The sequence below is a fragment of the Astyanax mexicanus genome, chromosome 19 (genome assembly GCF_023375975.1).
Source record: "Astyanax mexicanus isolate ESR-SI-001 chromosome 19, AstMex3_surface, whole genome shotgun sequence".
Classification (NCBI taxonomy): Eukaryota; Metazoa; Chordata; class Actinopteri; order Characiformes; family Acestrorhamphidae; genus Astyanax; species Astyanax mexicanus.
This window is the reverse complement of record NC_064426.1, coordinates 14,307,233-14,325,747: the sequence shown is the minus strand read 5'-3', so window position 1 is coordinate 14,325,747 and position 18,515 is coordinate 14,307,233. Positions and strand designations below refer to the sequence as shown.

Sequence of the window (18,515 nt, the reverse complement as noted above, 5' to 3'; positions counted from 1 at the left end):
CTTAAGTGACCAATATTTCTGTTTTGTTTTTAGTACAAAACAGTTGTTTAAGCAAAATTCATTTTCTTTTAATTACTCCCTATCTTTTGGTGACACCTTGTAACTGTGTGTAACCTGTTTCAAGGATCTTCTGCTGCCCTGGAAAAAGTAAAAAAAACATGGCCCCTCCTTGTCATCACAAAGAATAAGGTGGATAATAATAATATGTATAAATATTAAGCCTCCTTGTTTGTATTTTATTTCACATATAAACACAGGTGCTGTGTTAACTACAAAAAAAAAGCTAATTAAGCAGAATTGAGCCATTTTGCATACTTAAAAATTAAGTACTTTATTTTTTCAACAGCTTAAAATAAAAATGACAAAACATTTTATATTAAAATCCCTATTACAGGAGTAATCATAAGCACTGTCCGTCCCAGTTTCTGAACGTGAACTAATAGCCAATCAGAATAAAGAGCAGGCGGTGCCTGGCGGAAAACGGGTGTGAACTACAAATAAAAAAACCTGACCCGCTGATGTCAGTCGTTTCGTCACATGAGTGCCGCGTCTGAGTGATTTGGTTGGTCAGCTAATCGCACGAGAGCACCCTGATTGGCTCTTGGTGCGGAAAGGGGCGTGACTGGGGCGTGGTCTTTAGCCGGACACGTATTGGATTCCAGTTTGGTGTAAACAAACAGAATTTGTGAAGAATTCCTGAAAATTATAAAGTAAAAACAGCCAGGCGACTTTTAAAAATGGCTTTTATTCATTGTAGACAACAAGACCGTTTCAATTTTTTTAAGAAATGTGGAGAAACAAACAAATAAAAAAATCACTGATTATAAAAGTCAGATTTTATAGCCTGTTACATATAAAACATATAGTCTACATACTACAGTGACAATTCTGGAGTAATACCCTTTATTGTTGTTAATTATAGAAATAACTACAATGTAATAACTCTCTAGAGTCAATAACTTGCTGCCAGAGACAGAAAAACACAGTGGTAAAATGATATGGTGAAATCTTTGGTGTGGTTCTGTGTGGACATCACTCAGTCATGACTCGGCTTGTTTACAGGGTTTCAGACCTGTGGAGAAAAATGTCACATAGTTTATGGTGTTATTTTAAAGCATGTTTGACACATTTGTACAGAATTATATTGCCTGCTGACAGGGGCATCGGTAGCCCTTTTTCAGGGAAGCTTAAGCACCCCCAAAAGGAGTTGAAGCACCCCTAAAAGTGAAAGCATAAATTTGTGTTTTTGTTAGATTTTTGAAGAAAAGTGTGTCTCTGATGAGCTAATGTTAGCGTCTAAAAAAGTAGACAATTAACAGAATTTTAAGAATGAAAATACAGCTCCCTCACAGCGCGAATTATACAATTACTTCACATAATTACACAGACTTAAACAGCACTCTTTGTGCGGTTGTGGTTTGGCACATTTTTAAACTAAGTAAGCTAATGCTGCAGGCTGATAATCAGACACTGGTTAAACTAAAACGAGAGAGGATGGCTGTGGTGATGTGGTTTAGTTTGTGAATTTATAATAAAGGCTACGTGCTAGACTACTACTGTCTGTATGTGTATCAGCTAATTAATGTTATCTATGTTATATCAGCTAATTAATGTTATCTGAGTAGCTTTCAGCTATTTCTGATAAAAAAATATGTAAAAATGCATGCAAGTTTTATCTTCTTATTTGTTGAAAAGATGTTTAAAATGAAAGTAACACACCTCTTCCCTGTACATAATAGTTTGTGTGTCTGATATGAATGTTAATTATTCTATTTCTTCAGACATAATACACTTACCCCTCTTAGGAACTCTACTCAATTTATTTAACGTTTTTTTTGTTTCTTAGTTGTTTCTCCTAAAAAACAGATCCTGACCGGTTTCTGCTGGTAGAAAATTTCTGCTGGTTAAAATTTGGTCATTCAGTTAACATCATGGTCATATTCACCTGCCTAATCCTTGGCCAGTATATTTTTAGGTTAAACAGCTAGCTGTTTTACTAACATAACCAAGATGACCAAACTGGTTAATCAGCGTAGTCATGCTTGTATGCTGGTCATCAAGCTTAGTGTTCACTAACTTGGTCAGGTGTGTCATGCTGGTTAACCAGCATGGTCATAGCTGCTAGTTGACAGGCTTGGTCAAGCTTGTTGACCACTTTACTCATCAACTCAAACAAAAACAAACCATATGCTGGGAAATAACTAAACTGCTCACTCAGCTTAACCAGCTAGACCATTATAGAGTCTTTAAGAGCCATTACCTTAACATCCCACAGGACCAGAGCGCCATCTAAGCCCACACTACTGAACTTCTCCACTTTGGCTTTCTGTCCCTCCACAACACACAGCTGACTGCAAATCAAACAAAATATGATTACAGGAATGTCTTCAAACAGCAAATCAATCCACACGAACATGCATTCAGATAATTAATATAAATATATACTGGGCAAGTGTACAATACTGTACAGCAACTGTAAAGTTGTTGATCTAAACAGTAAGAGTTTATAAACATATGAACAGTATACACATCACTGCGTTCAACGTATCTATAACCTATCAAAACCTTTACTCACTACTTTCCCACAGTGCTGTATAAATACATACTTTGTATGCTACAGTGCAGGTGGAAATAGGTGAGTGTAAATAATCATGTTTTTGTATATGCATATTAGAATGTGCAGATTTGTGCTATTGTAGCGAATGTGACTGTTTAACTTAGATTATCAACAAAGTTATTAATCCATTTTATATACATTACAATATATGCAGTACTTATGGGATGTATTTATAAAAAGTTGACAGAGTACTTTACAGACTGACTTAAACAAACAGAAGGCAATGGCAGAGCACCAGAGGCCCAGAAGGACAAATAAATCAAGCCTGAAGTTTGCTGCCCTTACGTAATGCTGTTCTGGTGCAGAGTGTTCAGTTCGTTATCTTCCTCGTCTGTGGTGGCCTTTTTGTCCAGGTTGCGGAAGTGCTGCATGGCCGACATGCTGTTCTTGGAGGTCTGCTTGGAGATCCCCAACTTCTTAACAAAGTCCAGCTTTCCAGGTCCCATGTAGGAGAACTGGTAGGGACAGCAGTCATGGCCCTGAAGGTTTCCAGAATAATTAATATTAGATTCTAGAACATCCATAGAGTACTTTTTATTGTGGTCACACTACTGCTTAAACTACAGGTGTCCAAAGTTCAACCTTGGAGTCAAATGTGGACCAGAGACAGATATTAAGTGTCCTTCTGCATCACTTTTAAGAATACATTATTTGTGTCCATTCTTTATACTTAACAGTGGCAGCAGTACACTGGACCCTGGATTTACTCTTTTAATATAGAGTTAAAGCTATTGTACTAAATATAAGTTTACTGTTGATTCGTAATTTTCCTTTTTATAGTAATTGTTTGGTCAGTTTCATAGTGTCATTTGGGGTGTTTTGAATAATTTATGATAATTATTTCAGAAAGAGAGACTGGCCCTTAAGTATTTTGATATGGTCCAATCTGGCTGCCTTTAAAAAAGAATACGCTGGGTTTATTTTGCTCACATTCACAGAATATCTAGAACCTCCAGAGAAACTAGAGTGACATTTATTCTGCTCACATTCACAGAATATCTAGAACCTCTAGATAAACTAGAGTGATGTTAATTCTGCTCACATTCACATAATATCTAGAACCTCCAGAGAAACAAGAGTGAACCTCCAGAGAAACTAAAGTGATGTTTATTCTGCTCACATTTACAGCCTATCTAGAACATCTATCATGGTTAGTATCCAGAAAACTAACTTTTTTGGACTAAATTCTTCTACCTAAAATCACAGTTAGAATATAATTGGTTTGTTCCTAACTGTGTTGGTGGATAATTGGATGGCCTTCAGTTCAATCAGTCAAATCCCAACCAATGGGAAAGTTGTATTAGCTGAATCTGCCAATATAATACTGACAGAACAATCCTGATTAGACAGTTTTTGGTTTAGTTTTACAGATGTAACACTTTTATTGAATAGCAGAACTGAATGATAAAGATGTTTGTGATGTAGAACACTTTCTTACCGCAGCCACAATCTCTGTCTCATTAACATAGAGCACACTAAGCAGGGGGAGATATTCCGTGGTCAGCTGGGTAACCCTGAAGTTCACAAAACACAAAACACAAAATAGAAGAATTTTATACACTAATATTCAATAGTTTTCCACTGGCGACTTTAAGCAGTGACATGTCAAGAGATTGTTTGCGTTTTTGGTTATTGCACTACTGCTGCACAGCTAATGAAGCTAACAATCTATAGAAGTTAATGTACAACAATTAGCATTGTGCTAAATGTATGACTGTTGCCTAAATCACTAATTAATTGGTTTCTAGCACTTATGACCCACTGTGAATTGATAAAAAGGGAAGCTAAAACTGTGACTGAACTCTGTGTGATGATTTAGACAATAGGAATGTTGTTAGCATCATGCTATTGTACACCTTTTTAAAATGCTTGCTATCTACATTATCCCCATAGCACCAGTGCAAAATTAGATCTTGCTGGTGTTATACTTGCAGACCTACGGAGCCTTATTAAGACTTGACCACCCATTGTTTCTTTTTACATGAAGGAACAAGATCCTGAGGTGTGGGAATAAGATAACTAAGGAGTGGGAACGTTATCCTAATGCGTGGAAAAAAGATCATTAAGACGTGAGAATGAAATCATTAAGGCATGGCCCAACTTATTAAGGCGTGGGAACGAGTTAATTAAATCTACCTGGAGAATAATCAAGCTTGCTTTTGTGTAAATTAATGCTCATGAAGAAACTGAATATTACATCAAAGCTCCAATCCAAGGATACACTTTTTTAACAAAATAAAGAGTGAATTGGTTTCTTTTTATTTTCATTTTGGAATGAATTATGGTGATATTTTGAAGTTTCTTGCAGTGAGACGTGAAATAATTCTAAGTAAAAGACGCTTAATTCTCATACTAAAAGCTGATTGGCTCAGATGCAGACAGTATGCAGACCTGTTTACCTTCCTTACACAGTCATACTCTGCACAGCCCCTATTTTTTCATGATGTCACCTGATCCTGTTCAAACTGAAGAAAAAATGCTGTTTTTGCTTGTGATCCACTACACTGACTCATGCTGTTTTGACTTTAATAAACATGTGATCCCATCTCTCTCTACAAAGCTTAATCTTACTCTTTCCCCTGGGCAGCATCAGCTACACTAATGGCGCTGTTGTGGCTGACCCAAGCCAGGCTGTCACCGGACGGTGAGAAAGCGACGCTGTGCACCCATCCGCCCACATCCTTCTGCTCCAGCAGAACTTCTCCAAACGGCATTTTAGCTCCCCATGAGGTCGGACCTGGCTTATCCTCGATTTCCTTTATGTAAGCAGAGAAAACCCTGAAATGATATAAAAGCACCCGAATACGTCAACACAGTGTGATGTTTTATAGATCCTTTAAAATACAAAAAAAAAAAAAATTAAATGCAATTTAAAAAACAGAGATTAAATATAATAAGATATTGCCATTTGGACAGATATTTCTTTTTTATTTTAATTTAAAAATGTATCACTATAACTACAACACTATATCACCAAATATATTGCAATGTATAAAACTTCACATACTACATACTTAACCTTAATATTTTTTGGTGTATTATACCTACTGTGTCACATTGTAAATGCAACATACTTAATTTAAAATACCTAACGTTTGAAATTTTTAATATATTGTATAGCTAATACGTTATTTGGTAATAAATCAAATACTTAATTTAGTATTATTAAGGTTTTACATGTCTACTGTATTCCATAGTTTAAGCTATATTTACTTTATTTTACTAATGTAATATGGTACTGCATATTTAATACAGTGTGTCATGGTTAGCACAGAATTGCAGACACGTGCAGATACTGATAAAAATATATGTTTATTATAAAAATAAACAGATGTAAACGTAGTCGATACAGAAACAATGGGTAATCACCAGTAAACAGAGCAATGAAGGCAAAACCATACCATAAACGAGAAACAGTCCAGAGTTCATACACGAGAGATCCAATGTCAGAGGTAATCCAAGAGGCAGTAGTGAAAACACAGTCCAGGTAATACACAAACAATCCAATATCAGAGGCAAAGGCAATAATCGGCATCAAGAAAACAAAAGCAAGGTCATACACAAGATAAACTGAAGACAAGAGATATAGAACGCTTTGTAATGAGGAGAACCTACAATACGCGGCGTGGGTGTTTGTGTGGCTTGCACCTTTATAGTGCCAGTAATCAGTATTCGGGACTTCCTGGAGGAAGCAGGTGAGGTGTCACGTGATCAGGTGAGTGTGTGATGTCAGCGGGTGGTGCATTCTGGGTAGTGTAGTTGTTGACCTGAGAACCTCCGTTAGAGCTTGGTGTGGAAGGGACAGAGGAGCTAACAGCACCAGACGTGACAGTACCTCCCCCCAAGGGAGTCGGAACGGAGCCGGGACGGGGACGACCACGACGACGTCCACCCGACGGGCAGGGAGTACCGGCGGGAGGACCAGGCATAGCCTCAGAGGTGCCGGACAGGCGGGGGTTGCGAGACTGGGAACCCCGACGCACCGGAGCCGAAGAAGAGAGTGAGTGCTTGGGACGCCCACGGGGTCTAGGAGCAGGCTTACCAGGGTGACGGGCATGAAATTCGGCCAGTAGAGCAGGATCCAGCACGTCACCGGCGGCAACCCAGCAACGCTCCTCAGGGCCGTAACCCTCCCAATCTATGAGGTACTGGAGCACACCGCAACGCCTGTGTGAATCCAGCACCTCTCGAACCGCATAGGTAGACGAATCCTCCACCTCCACTGCCGCGGGCGGCACGTCATCAGGAATACCCTCAGCCAGCGGACCTGGGACAAGAGGCTTGAGCAGAGAGACATGGAACGAGTTATGCACTCTGTACTGAGCAGGCAACTCAATCTTATAAGTTACCTCGTTAACCTGAGACAAAACCTAAAATGGGCCAATATACTTAGGCAGCAGTTTCCTACAGGCCCCCTCAAACCTCAAGTCCCGGGTCGACAACCACACCCTGTCTCCGGGTTGGTATTGGGGGGTGGTACCACGGTGTCTGTCGGACTGCTCCTTATACTTGCGTAAAACCTCTGAGATCTGCTGATGCGTCTCCTCCCACACCTGCTCACTCCGCTTCATCCAGTCGTCAACAGCAGGTATCTCAGTGGACGACGCTGTCCACGGAGCCAACGGAGGCTGATAACCCAGAATGCACTGAAAGGGAGTGAGACCAGACGTGGAGTTAATTAGGGAGTTTTGGGCTATCTCAGCCCAAATCAGATACTGCGACCATTCTGTAGCATGTTTAAAGCAGTATAATCTTAAAAATTTTCCTAACTCCTGGTTTACTCTCTCACATTGACCGTTGCTAGTGGGGTAAAACCCAGAAGTGAGACTCACGTGTACACCTAAGTGTTCAAAGAACGATTTCCATACCCGAGAAGTAAATTGAGGACCTCTATCTGACAAAATGTCCTCCGGGACCCCAAAATGTCTGAAAATGTGTGTGTATATAGCTTGAGCTGTCTGAAGAGCATTAGGTAGTGCAGGAAAAGGGATAAATTTAACCCCCCTAGAAAATCTGTCTACTACTGTAAGGATAGTAGTGTAACCTTCAGATTCGGGTAAATCTGTAACAAAATCTACAGCAATGCGTGACCATGGTCGTTCAGGAACAGGCAGAGGACATAGTTTACCAGCTGGAAGGGTTTTGGGTGTTTTGCATTGTGCGCAGACTGAACATGAAACTACGAAAGCTTGAATGTCAGCTCGCATGGTTTCCCACCAATACCGAGCTGAGATTAGTTGTAGCGTACGTGTAACACCAGGGTGACCAGAAGTAAGGGCAGCATGTGCCCAGCCAATGAGTTGATCGCGAAATTGTTTGGGTACATAAATCTTGTGAGGAGGACAGCCCTCCGGAGGTTGTGTGTTAGACTCTGCTGAATGAGATCATCAAGTTCCCATCTAATAGCTGCTACTCTAACAGTGGGTGGCAGAATGTGTTCAGGCTCGGAAGCGCGGCATGTGTCGTCTGAGGAACTGAAAACACGGGATAAGGCATCAGCCTTAGTATTACGGTTACCTGGACGAAACAAGATAGAAAAATTGAAGCGAGAGAAAAACAATGACCAACGAGCTTGACGGGGGTTTAGGCGTTTAGCTGTACGGAGATATTCTAGGTTCTTGTGATCAGTTAGAACGGTGAATGGATGTGCAGCACCTTCCAGCCAGTGACGCCACTCCTCTAGAGCCAGTTTGACAGCCAGCAGCTCTCTATCCCCTATCCCATAATTACGCTCCGCTGGTGACATTTTCCGTGAGAAAAAGGCTATGGGATGTAGTTTAGGCGGTGAACCGCTGCGTTGGGAGAGAACTGCTCCTATGCCAGTATTAGAAGCATCGACCTCAACTACAAAGGGCAGGTCAGGATTTGGATGTTTGAGAATGGGGGCAGAGATGAAGGCGGCTTTTAGTTTCTGGAAAGCTTGGTCAGCTTCCGAGGACCACTTAAGAACTTTGGTGGCATGCTTAGTGAGCGCTGTAAGTGGGGCAGCTATACTGCTAAAGTTTCGTATGAAACGCCTGTAAAAATTCGCGAACCCTAAGTAACGTTGGAGGTCTTTGATGGATTGGGGAACTGGCCAACTAGTTACGGCGTCTACCTTAGAGTCATCCATAAGAACTCCCTGGGAGCTGATGACATAGCCGAGAAATGCAACTCTCTGAAGGTGGAACTCGCATTTCTCGGCTTTAGCATAGAGATTGTTGTCCAATAGCCTTTGAAGAACCGAACGAACGTGCTGAACATGAGATTCAAGATCGGGGGAATAAATCAAAATGTCGTCTATAAAAAGAGTGACATGTTTACCAATCATGTCCCTAAATACGTCATTCATGAAAGACTGAAATACTGCGGGGGCGTTAGCGAGACCATAGCTCATAACTAGATATTCGTAGTGGCCATTAGTGGTGGTGAACGCTGTTTTCCAATCGTCCCCCTCCCTAATGCGGATCAAATTATACGCACTACGCAGATCGAGCTTGGTAAAATAAGAGGCCTGACGTAGCTGCTCGAGAGCACAAGGAATGAGGGGCAAAGGGTAAGCAAATTTCTTAGTGATGGCATTCAAACCTCTGTAATCAATACAGGGTCTCAGTCCCCCGTCCTTTTTCTTTACAAAGAAAAACCCTGAACCGACAGGGGACTTTGACGGAAGAATGAAACCCTGAGCTAACGCTTCGGTAACATAATCGTTCATAGCCTTTTCCTCATCGAGAGTGAGGGGGTAGACTCTAGCTTTGAGTAGGGTGGCACCCTCCACTAGGTTGATAGCACAATCATAAGAGCGATGCGGAGGTAATTTTGTAGCGTTATCCTTGCTAAACACCTCTAAAAAATCTGAATATTCAGCGGGTATAACAATGGGATCAGAAACCTCAGGACTTTCTACAGAAGTGGACTGAATGATAAGACTATCCAAGGCAAGAGCACTCCACGAGCTGTCCCAGGGCTGGAGCTTTCACACGTCGGGTCAGGAGACCACACTCAGCCTTGAAATGACCGGCCTCCCCACAATAAAGGCACAAACGAAGCCGGATCCGGCGCTGTCGCTCCCCTGGAGTTAGCCAGGTTTTCTGGATATCCATGGGCTCTGTGACAGACAGCGCAGCTTTCTCTGGTGTGGGGGCACGGGGCAGAGTCACAGGAGTGTGTAGAGCGCGAGGGCTGGTCTTGGGGTGGCGTGAAAGAAGTTGATCCAACCGGATAGATAGTGAGATGAGCTCGTCCAAGGTTAGCGAGTCATCTCTGCAGGCTAACTCCCTCTGTATATCTGGGTTGAGTCCGCATCTGAATACGTTTATCAAAGCTGCGTTATTCCAACCACTACCAGCTGCGAGAGTGCGGAACTCCAAAGCGTAGGAAGCCACCGGCTTCTGACCTTGCTTGAGAGCCAGCAAAAGTTCTCCATTAGACTGTCCATAACGCGAATTATCAAAAACTGAGCGAAAAATAGCCAAAAAGTCAGTGTAACTAGCCCCAGAAACTTCCTCCCAAATAGCTGTTGCCCACTCTAGTGCCTTACCAGAAAGCCGGGAGATAATAAAACCGATCTTAGCATTATCGGTTGTGGGTGGTGAATTACTGAAAAACACGGAGCATTGTAAAAGAAAACCGCTGCATTTTTCCGGATTCCCATCAAAAATCTCCGGTTTAGACACGGAAAAACCAGGCACAGAGGATTTAGCGTTGGGCATAATGGTGTTAGCTAAAGGGCTAGGGCTAGGCTCAGTTAAGCCTAAGAGGTGAGCTAGCAGCTCAGTAAGTTGTTGCTGCTGCGTGGTTTGCTGGCAGGCTAGCTCAGAAACAGCTTGGGTCACACCAGCGAGCGTTTGCTGGTGCTGACCGAGTAGCCTCCCCTGGTTGGCTAAACCAGATTTAATAGCCTCAGTATCCGCTATCTGATCTTGTATGGCCGCGTATTCTGTCATGGTTAGCACAGAATTGCAGACACGTGCAGATACTGATAAAAATATATGTTTATTATAAAATAAACAGATGTAAACGTAGTCGATACAGAAACAATGGGTAATCACCAGTAAACAGAGCAATGAAGGCAAAACCATACCATAAACAAGAAACAGTCCAGAGTTCATACACGAGAGATCCAATGTCAGAGGTAATCCAAGAGGCAGTAGTGAAAACACAGTCCAGGTAATACACAAACAATCCCGTATCAGAGGCAAAGGCAATAATCGGCGTCGAGAAAACAAAAGCAAGGTCATACACAAGATAAACTGAAGACAAGAGATATAGAACGCTTTGTAATGAGGAGAACCTACAATACGCGGCATGGGTGTTTGTGTGGCTTTCACCTTTATAGTGCCAGTAATCAGTATTCGGGACTTCCTGGAGGAAGCAGGTGAGGTGTCACGTGATCAGGTGAGTGCGTGATGTCAGCGGGTGGTGCATTCTGGGTAGTGTAGTTGTTGACCTGAGAACCTCCGTTAGAGCTTGGTGTGGAAGGGACAGAGGAGCTAACAGCACCAGACGTGACACAGTGTCAACATTATGATAACTAAATATATCTTCACTTATGACAAAATTAACAAACATCATTAATATTTTCAATAGTAAAAGAATTATAATGTTGTAACCTGCAGTGTAGGTCAGCAGAGCCAGCAGCCAGCAGGATGTTGTTGGGATGCCAGTCCAGACTGAGCACCGTAGAGCAGATGCCCTTCTTGATGTGTTTACTGAGCCACCTGCAAAGACGAAGAACAGTTATCTTTTTATGTGAAACAAAAACAAGGAATTTCCAATTCCTTTTTATTAAATACATTCCAAATACAATACAAATATAATCCCTTAGTATTGAATACATTATTTTTGTATGTGTTAGCTCTGTTTTTTAGGTTCTGACCTTATGATGCCCCATTTATCTGTGTCTGAGAGATCCAAAGAGCATAACATATCTTTCACAACACATGTGAAAATGCATATTAAGATTTAAAAACAAACACATGTACTGTATATTAATGATGACTTTTCACTAACTCTGAAGCTGACAGACTGCAACACTGTAAATGTTTAATTCAAAGCCTGTTTGGAAATTAGAGACAGCAGAAAACGGGCAGGAAGAACAATAAACTGATGAACCAAAATTATTGGCAACTATCAAACAAACTTCTGAGTTGCTGAGCAGCTGAATATTGGAATATTGAAAGTTGAATATTGAATTTTTTTGGCCACAGAGAAAAGAAAGCAAACAAAACGCTTCTGAGTGATTGCGATAAATCCACTACATTAAAAAACATAATATATAGTCCAAAAAAGATGTACTCTGTGAGAAAAGGCTTTGAATGTTCTCTCTCCCTCTCTCTCTCTCTTATTACTCAGTGCTAGCTGGCATGTGTATCTGTTAGTAGATTGCTAACAGTTACAGTTAGCAGTTAGCATTCTCCTGCAAGCGTGTTGAGCTCCACAGGTTTTATGTTTTATGATGGTTCTAGACCCTCACCAGTCGTTCTCCTTCTCAAAGTAACACACTGAGATCAGTTTGGCTCCACTCCCCAGTGCAAACTTGTTTTCCTGGGGTGACCACTTCACACACGTTGCTGCCCTGTTAATGCGAACCAGGACCAGAGTGGGCTTCCACACACCATCCTTCAGAGTCCAGACATAGGCGTTCCTGTCTGAGGCACACGTCACAATACGGTTCGACTCCGGGGCCCAGTCAATACCTGCAAATTAAAGTAGTTCTGAATCATTCATACCATACATTAAATAATTCACAGTGGATACCGAATAATTTACAGTCCTTTATGAAGATATGATAATGCACATTCTATATGTAGCCAGGTGGTGAATTGAGAATACACCTTTAAAATGTGTGTCTGTAACTTTAAGAAACACAATCAGAAGTGTTGTCACCCTGAGAGAGGAAAGGGGGGAGCTAAGAGCATGGTAGAGAAGGAGGCTCAAGCTGCAGTGTATGGTGGTGCTCCATTTTAGGATCCATCCAGAGCCATCCTAATGAAATAAGAGGTAAAAATCAGGAAATACTGAACAACATAAGGTTTAGTTGGCCTATAACAGTAGTAGATGCCTATTTTGCCTTTCTAAACATGTATTTTGGATGAATCACAACCAGATGCGGGCAGATGGCATTGTTTCTGTGGGGTAGTGTGCTCCTCGTGGTCAAGCCTTGTATTTTTCTGGGTTACAGAAGCTGTTTATCCAAGTTCTCTTGATGAAATGCTCAAGTCGTGTTGAGTAAAGCTGAGTAAATCGAGGTGAGCTTAAAAACAAATATAAAAAGAGCTCTGTTAATGGTATTAAGGTGGTATTAACGTTATTTATCTATTTTCTGTAATTAGTGCCACTACCAAATACTGTGCTGTGTTCTAAGCTAGGGTTTTACAGTGTATTCATTTTATTTTTGTTATTTTGAGTACAATTGAGTACAAGCTCTGATAAAAGTCTATAAATCTGTTCACTGCAGTTGCAGTAAGTCAAAGATAGGTGGTGCAGTGTTGTTGTGCACTGAGAATAATATTTCTGCTCAGCCAGTGAAAGTGCTGATAGTCTGTATTTTGCTTTTATTTCATATTTGAGGCTCATTGTCTGTAAGAAGCCAGTGACATATTTTGTTTGTTTATTTTCTATTGTTTTATAATTCATATACATTTTTATATTTCATAAAAATCCCTAGAGTGGGATCTATCAGAATAAAATACCCGAAAAAGTATTTTGTCATTTGGTGTGCGTCCTTTCCCCGGTGACATATAGTTATAATTAAGCATTAATACACGGGAGTGAGTGCTACAATGTATCATAATGGCAAACCTCAAGTGTATTTTTACGATTGTACCACAGTTTCATTATCAAGTTTTGTTTACTTCGACGCCCCCCAGTGGCAAGACCTGTGGAATTACAAGAGTCCACTTTACATTCAGCTTAAAATACCCTATATTAACTTGAAAATTTATACACTTAAGCTTTTATTTATTTTTTTTATTTTTATAATATCAACTCTTAACCTGATATTGGTGGCTGATAATGTGTGTAATTATGTGTATTTTTTAATAGCTGGGCTTATTATTTGTGGGACCGTGTCTTTGCCTGCACCGCCGAGACATGGCGTTTCTGCACTGTGCCTGTGGGATCCTGCGCCCCCCCATGGTGTTTAATGAGATCACATTTGGTTTGTATTTGGTTTGTAATCGCTGCATCGTTGCTAGGTTACCTGTATGTAGTGGAGTGACCACTACAGAGATCTTCGGTTACAGTGCATTACCGGCTGATAATGTCACTCATAGAACTCCTGTTAGCCAATCACATTGCAGGGTCGGAACTAACTGTGGTATAATAGATTATATATAGTAGAATAGATACTGCATATTACATAGTAGAGACTGACTAATACATAATGGATACTGAATAATTTATAATAGAGTTCGAATAATTTGTAGAAAGAATGAAGAATTTTCAGATATAATATTCAGAGTGGACACGTAAAAATCATAGTGGATATGAAATAATTCATAATAGATAATAAATCATCTATAGTGGATAATGAATAATTAAGAGTAGATACTAAAGAATTTATAGAACCTAAAAAATCATAAAAGATACAGATTAATCCATAGTGGACACTGAATGTATAGTTGATAACTATGATAACTAATAATTCAGAGAAGATAATGAATCATAGTGGACACTGACTAATTCAGAGCAGATACTGAATCATTCAGAGTGGATATTGAAACATTCATAGTGAATTCAAAATAATCTGATTATTTAATTAGATAATAAATAATTAATAGTTGAGACTAAAAATCACAGGAGATACTTAATTACTACTATACATAGTAATTTATATTGAGATTCCAAACCGTGTACCAACTATAAACCTGATTTTTGGGGGCTTAATATTTAGATTTAATTTCTTAATCTAAGGTTTTATTCTAGACTAAGGTTTAAAACAAACATTTAAGCCTTAGCACACAGTCCTAACATAAACCCATTATGTGATAATGTATGTGGGGGGCTAGAACTGAACATTTCCTGCAGCATGGATTAAAGCCATGTAGCTTCAGCATGAGGTCTGAACTTTTTTTTTACTGTACAAAGCAAAACAGTTAGAAAGCACATTTCCACCCCTGCACTACTGATATGGCTTTGTTTTCAGTACTCCGCCCTTTACTGTTTGTTTTATGGCTCGTTTCTGTGATATCAGTGAGTTAATGACTAATGTCCTGCTGCTTCCTGCCATGGTACCTGTGATCCGTCCACTGTGCTCTTTTAGCTCATGGATTTTACTCCATTCTTTTCCTTTCTTCTGGTAAATGATCACAGTGCTGCTGTTGGGGCTCACCGCAATCTCTGAAACACACATTCAGACAATGCTTTCATTCAGTTCTGTTACACGCATACACACATTTGAATGAGGCACAGTACATGACAGTCAATCAGATATGTGATCATTTGCATGTATCAGACATTTGTATTGTGGTCTTGTGTTAAACTAGAGCACCCCTGATTAAATTATTTACAGTGTAAATTAGTCAGCTATACTCTGCAGGGACGCACCTCTGCACACAAAAAATTACTAAAGATTGAACAAAAATATTTCAGTGTGGCATGTGCAAAGGAAATGGTAGCTTAAGTATGTTCTGTTTTATTGTTTTCCTGTCTGTTACATTGGTTACATAAATATTAAAAATGCCTATATATTTAAGTTGCTTCTTGTAGAAGATTTGTTCAAATATACACGTATGACATGTATTGAGCAGATTAGCACCTACCATGTATGCTGAAGTTATAAGGTGTGTTTCAAAAATGGCACAATACTACAACAGTAATATGGGATATGGGCCTTTAGTGCTAATGTGAACATTATAGATCAGAGCAAACTGAAGTGCTGAGTGTTGGAGGCTCTGAAATGAGCGCTGTGTAACTTTGCTCCTGAGTGTAATGCGATTTGTCTGAGAGCAGATTTAATGGACAGCAATTATGAAGAGGAGTGGAGCTGCAGGCTGGAACATGAGCGTCTGATGAAGGAACTTACGCGTTCGATCTTTGTTCCAGGCATGGCAGGACAGAGGCTCTAAACCAAAGCTGTACAGAGACATGTTCCAACACGGTGGCCTGGAATGCAGCAGGAACAGCACAGATCTTACAGAGGCAATCCTACAGTAGACAACTGAGATTGGAGAGATAGGAGCTAAATACTGCAGTCAGACACACAGGCACACAGCTGTTTTAATTGCAGGCTTTGCAGCATGGGTGTGTTCTCATGCCTAGTTCATGGTTATCATGTTTATTGTGACCACCCTATAGAGGTCACATCATCTCTTAGTAAGGTTATCTGAGCATAATCAAAAGAAGAACCTCTGAAAGGATGTTCTCTGAATAGATGGCACAATAATTTACTAACAATTGTTTTTGTTTACAAGACACAAGATTGGATGGGCAGGGTTGTCCCAAAAGAAGTGTACTTACGTACACACAAGTGTACTAACACTTCATACAGAGATGTCATTGAAATGATTTATGAACATAACATTTTAAGCCTAAAGAGAATAATTTGCTAAACATTAATGATAATAAAAGTCCAAAATGTTACTCTGGAACACTAAATAATGAGTTTAACCAAGCTAAACTAATGGGTTTGATCTTAATTTAACCACTTTTTAATATTGTTTACTGCACAAGGTATAATATAAATGGCATTTGATACAGTATTATTTGGTCTGAAGTTATGATACATTCCCAACTTAGCTACATTTAGCCATGCCTTATACAAATACCTTATACAAACACACCTACATATACACACACTCGTAAAGTAAGCTTACCTTTTTCTCTGGATCAGTTCCTGCAGCCTCAGGTGTGTCTCAGGCTGGTTCTGTGTCCGTGGACTCTGGGCAGTCGACACGAATGAAGCTGAAGAGTGAAGTGCAGGCAGAGTAAGCTATGAGGGAGAGGAGGGAGAGGAGGGTGTGTCCAACCAGCATCTGAGGAAAGGATATGACTTGGCAACACATTCCTAAATAATAAACCACTAAACTTAATTGTTTGACTGATAAGTAATATCTGGCCCCTGCACTGTCAGTGTCACTCTTAGTAACAATAAAAAACAAAAACTCCCTCTATTTTCTTTGAATAAAAGGGTGTAATGTAAAGTGTAAACAGTCCATATATGGAAACTACATGCAAAAAAGACAACTTTTAATTTACTCTTTTATAATGTTAAAAATCTGTTAAATTGTGCTCCATATATAATATTATATTATATATGACACACAATTTATGTTCTAGGTATAAAAAGTTACTAAAAGAGCACAAAAAATATTTAAAGAATATGCAGAAAATGCATAATTAAAACAAAATACGTGACTATAGAAAAGTATACATTGCAAAAGTATACTGTTTACTGTAGGATTTAAAAAGCCTTTGTAAAATGTGTTAATGTAGCACAGCTCTGTTACAAAAACTCTGTTTTTCTAACAGAGTACGTTTAATTTCACATCAACTACATACAGTCAAATGAAAAAGTTTGGGCACCCCTAATAATCTTAATCATTTTTAGTTGTAAATATTTGGGTGTTTGCAACAGCCATTTCATTTTGATATATATATAATAACTGATGGACACAGTAATATTTCAGGATTGAAATGAGGTTTATTGTACTAACAGAAAATGTGCAATATGCATTAAACCAAAATTTGACCGGTGCAAAAGTATGGGCACCCTTATCATTTTATTGATTTGAATACTCCTAACTACTTTTTACTGATTTGTTTTTTTACTGAAGCACATAATTGGTTTGGTAACCTCATTGAGCTTTGAACTTCATAGCCAGGTGTATCCAATCATGAGAAAAGGTATTTAAGGTGGCCAATTGCAAGTTGTTCTCCTATTTGAATCTCCTCTGAAGAGTGGCATCATGGGCTCATCAAAACAACTCTCAAATGATCTAAAAACAAAGATTGTTCAACAGAGTTATTCAGGGAAAGGATACAAAAAGTTGTCTCAGAGATTAAACCTGTCAGTTTCCACTGTGAGGAACATAGTAAGGAAATTGCGCACTTTGCACAAGGAGAAGCTGTATGGGAGAGTGATGCGAAAGAAGCCATTTTTGCAAGCACGCCACCAACAGAGTCGCCTGACTGTGCTTTTGCGACTCGCAACTCTGAGGCGTCCTTGCAGAAATGGCTTCTTTCGCATCACTATCCCATACAGCTTCTCCTTGTGCAAAGTGCGCTGTATTGTTGACCGATGCACAGTGACACCATCTGCAGCAAGATGATGCTGCAGCTCTTTGGAGGTGGTCTGTGGATTGTCCTTGACTGTTCTCACCATTCTTCTTCTCTGCCTTTCTGATATTTTTCTTGGCCTGCCACGTCTGGGCTTAACAAAACTGTCCCTGTGGTCTTCCATTTCCTTACTATGTTCCTCACAGTGGAAACTGACAGGTTAAATCTCTGAGACAACGTTTTGTATCCTTCCCCTGAACAACTATGTTGAATCTTTGTTTTTAGATCATTTGAGAGTTGTTTTGATGAACCCATGATGCCACTCTTCAGAGGAGATTCAAATAGGAGAACAATTTGCAATTGGCCACCTTAAATACCTTTTCTCATGATTGGATACACCTGGCTATGAAGTTCAAAGCTCAATGAGGTTACCAAACCAATTTTGTGCTTCAGTAAAATGTAGTTAGGAATATTTAAATCAATAAAATGATAAGGGTACCCATACTTTTGCACCGGTCAAATTTTGGTTTAATACATATGGCCCATTTTCTGTTAGTACAATAAACCTCATTTCAATCCTGAAATATTACTGTGTCCATCAGTTATTAGATATATCAAACTGAAATGGCTGCTGCAAACACCCAAATATTTACAACTAAAAATTATTAAGATTAATAGGGGTGCCCAAACTTTTTCATAT

The 18,515-nt window shown here is 39.7% G+C and overlaps 1 protein-coding gene across 3 annotated transcripts; it reads right to left on the bottom strand.

Moving 5' to 3' along the window:
* Nucleotides 1–729: 729 nt before the first annotated feature.
* On the bottom strand, nt 730–16,541 carry zgc:86896 (uncharacterized protein LOC415190 homolog). 3 transcript variants are annotated; one of them, XM_007233743.4, is made up of 10 exons: nt 16,414–16,531; nt 15,624–15,758; nt 14,834–14,938; nt 12,072–12,294; nt 11,209–11,316; nt 5,189–5,395; nt 4,056–4,131; nt 2,903–3,096; nt 2,261–2,351; nt 730–1,072 (listed from the first exon to the last, which is right to left on the bottom strand). In XM_007233743.4, exons 2-10 carry the CDS (start codon nt 15,685–15,687, stop codon nt 1,067–1,069), a joined length of 1,074 nt encoding a protein of 357 aa, XP_007233805.2. In that variant the 5' UTR covers nt 15,688–15,758; nt 16,414–16,531; the 3' UTR covers nt 730–1,066. The 3 variants fall into 3 exon arrangements, with proteins under 3 accessions (XP_007233805.2, XP_022521615.1, XP_022521614.1); XM_022665894.2 differs by lacking the exon at nt 730–1,072 and having other exon boundaries at nt 2,213–2,351; nt 15,624–15,703; nt 16,414–16,541; XM_022665893.2 differs by lacking the exon at nt 730–1,072 and having other exon boundaries at nt 2,213–2,351.
* Nucleotides 16,542–18,515: the final 1,974 nt, after the last annotated feature.

Excerpts from the sequence above, each read along its gene's own strand:
- zgc:86896 (XM_022665894.2), bottom strand. The coding sequence starts at position 15,687 with ATGTCTCTGTACAGCTTTGGTTTAGAGCCTCTGTCCTGCCATGCCTGG. Across the intron at positions 4,132-5,188 it reads GATGCTGCCCAGGGGAAAGA|GGTTACCCAGCTGACCACGG; the intron begins GTAAGATTAAGC and ends TGTGAACTTCAG. Across the intron at positions 3,097-4,055 it reads AGACAGAGATTGTGGCTGCG|GGCCATGACTGCTGTCCCTA; the intron begins GTAAGAAAGTGT and ends GGAAACCTTCAG.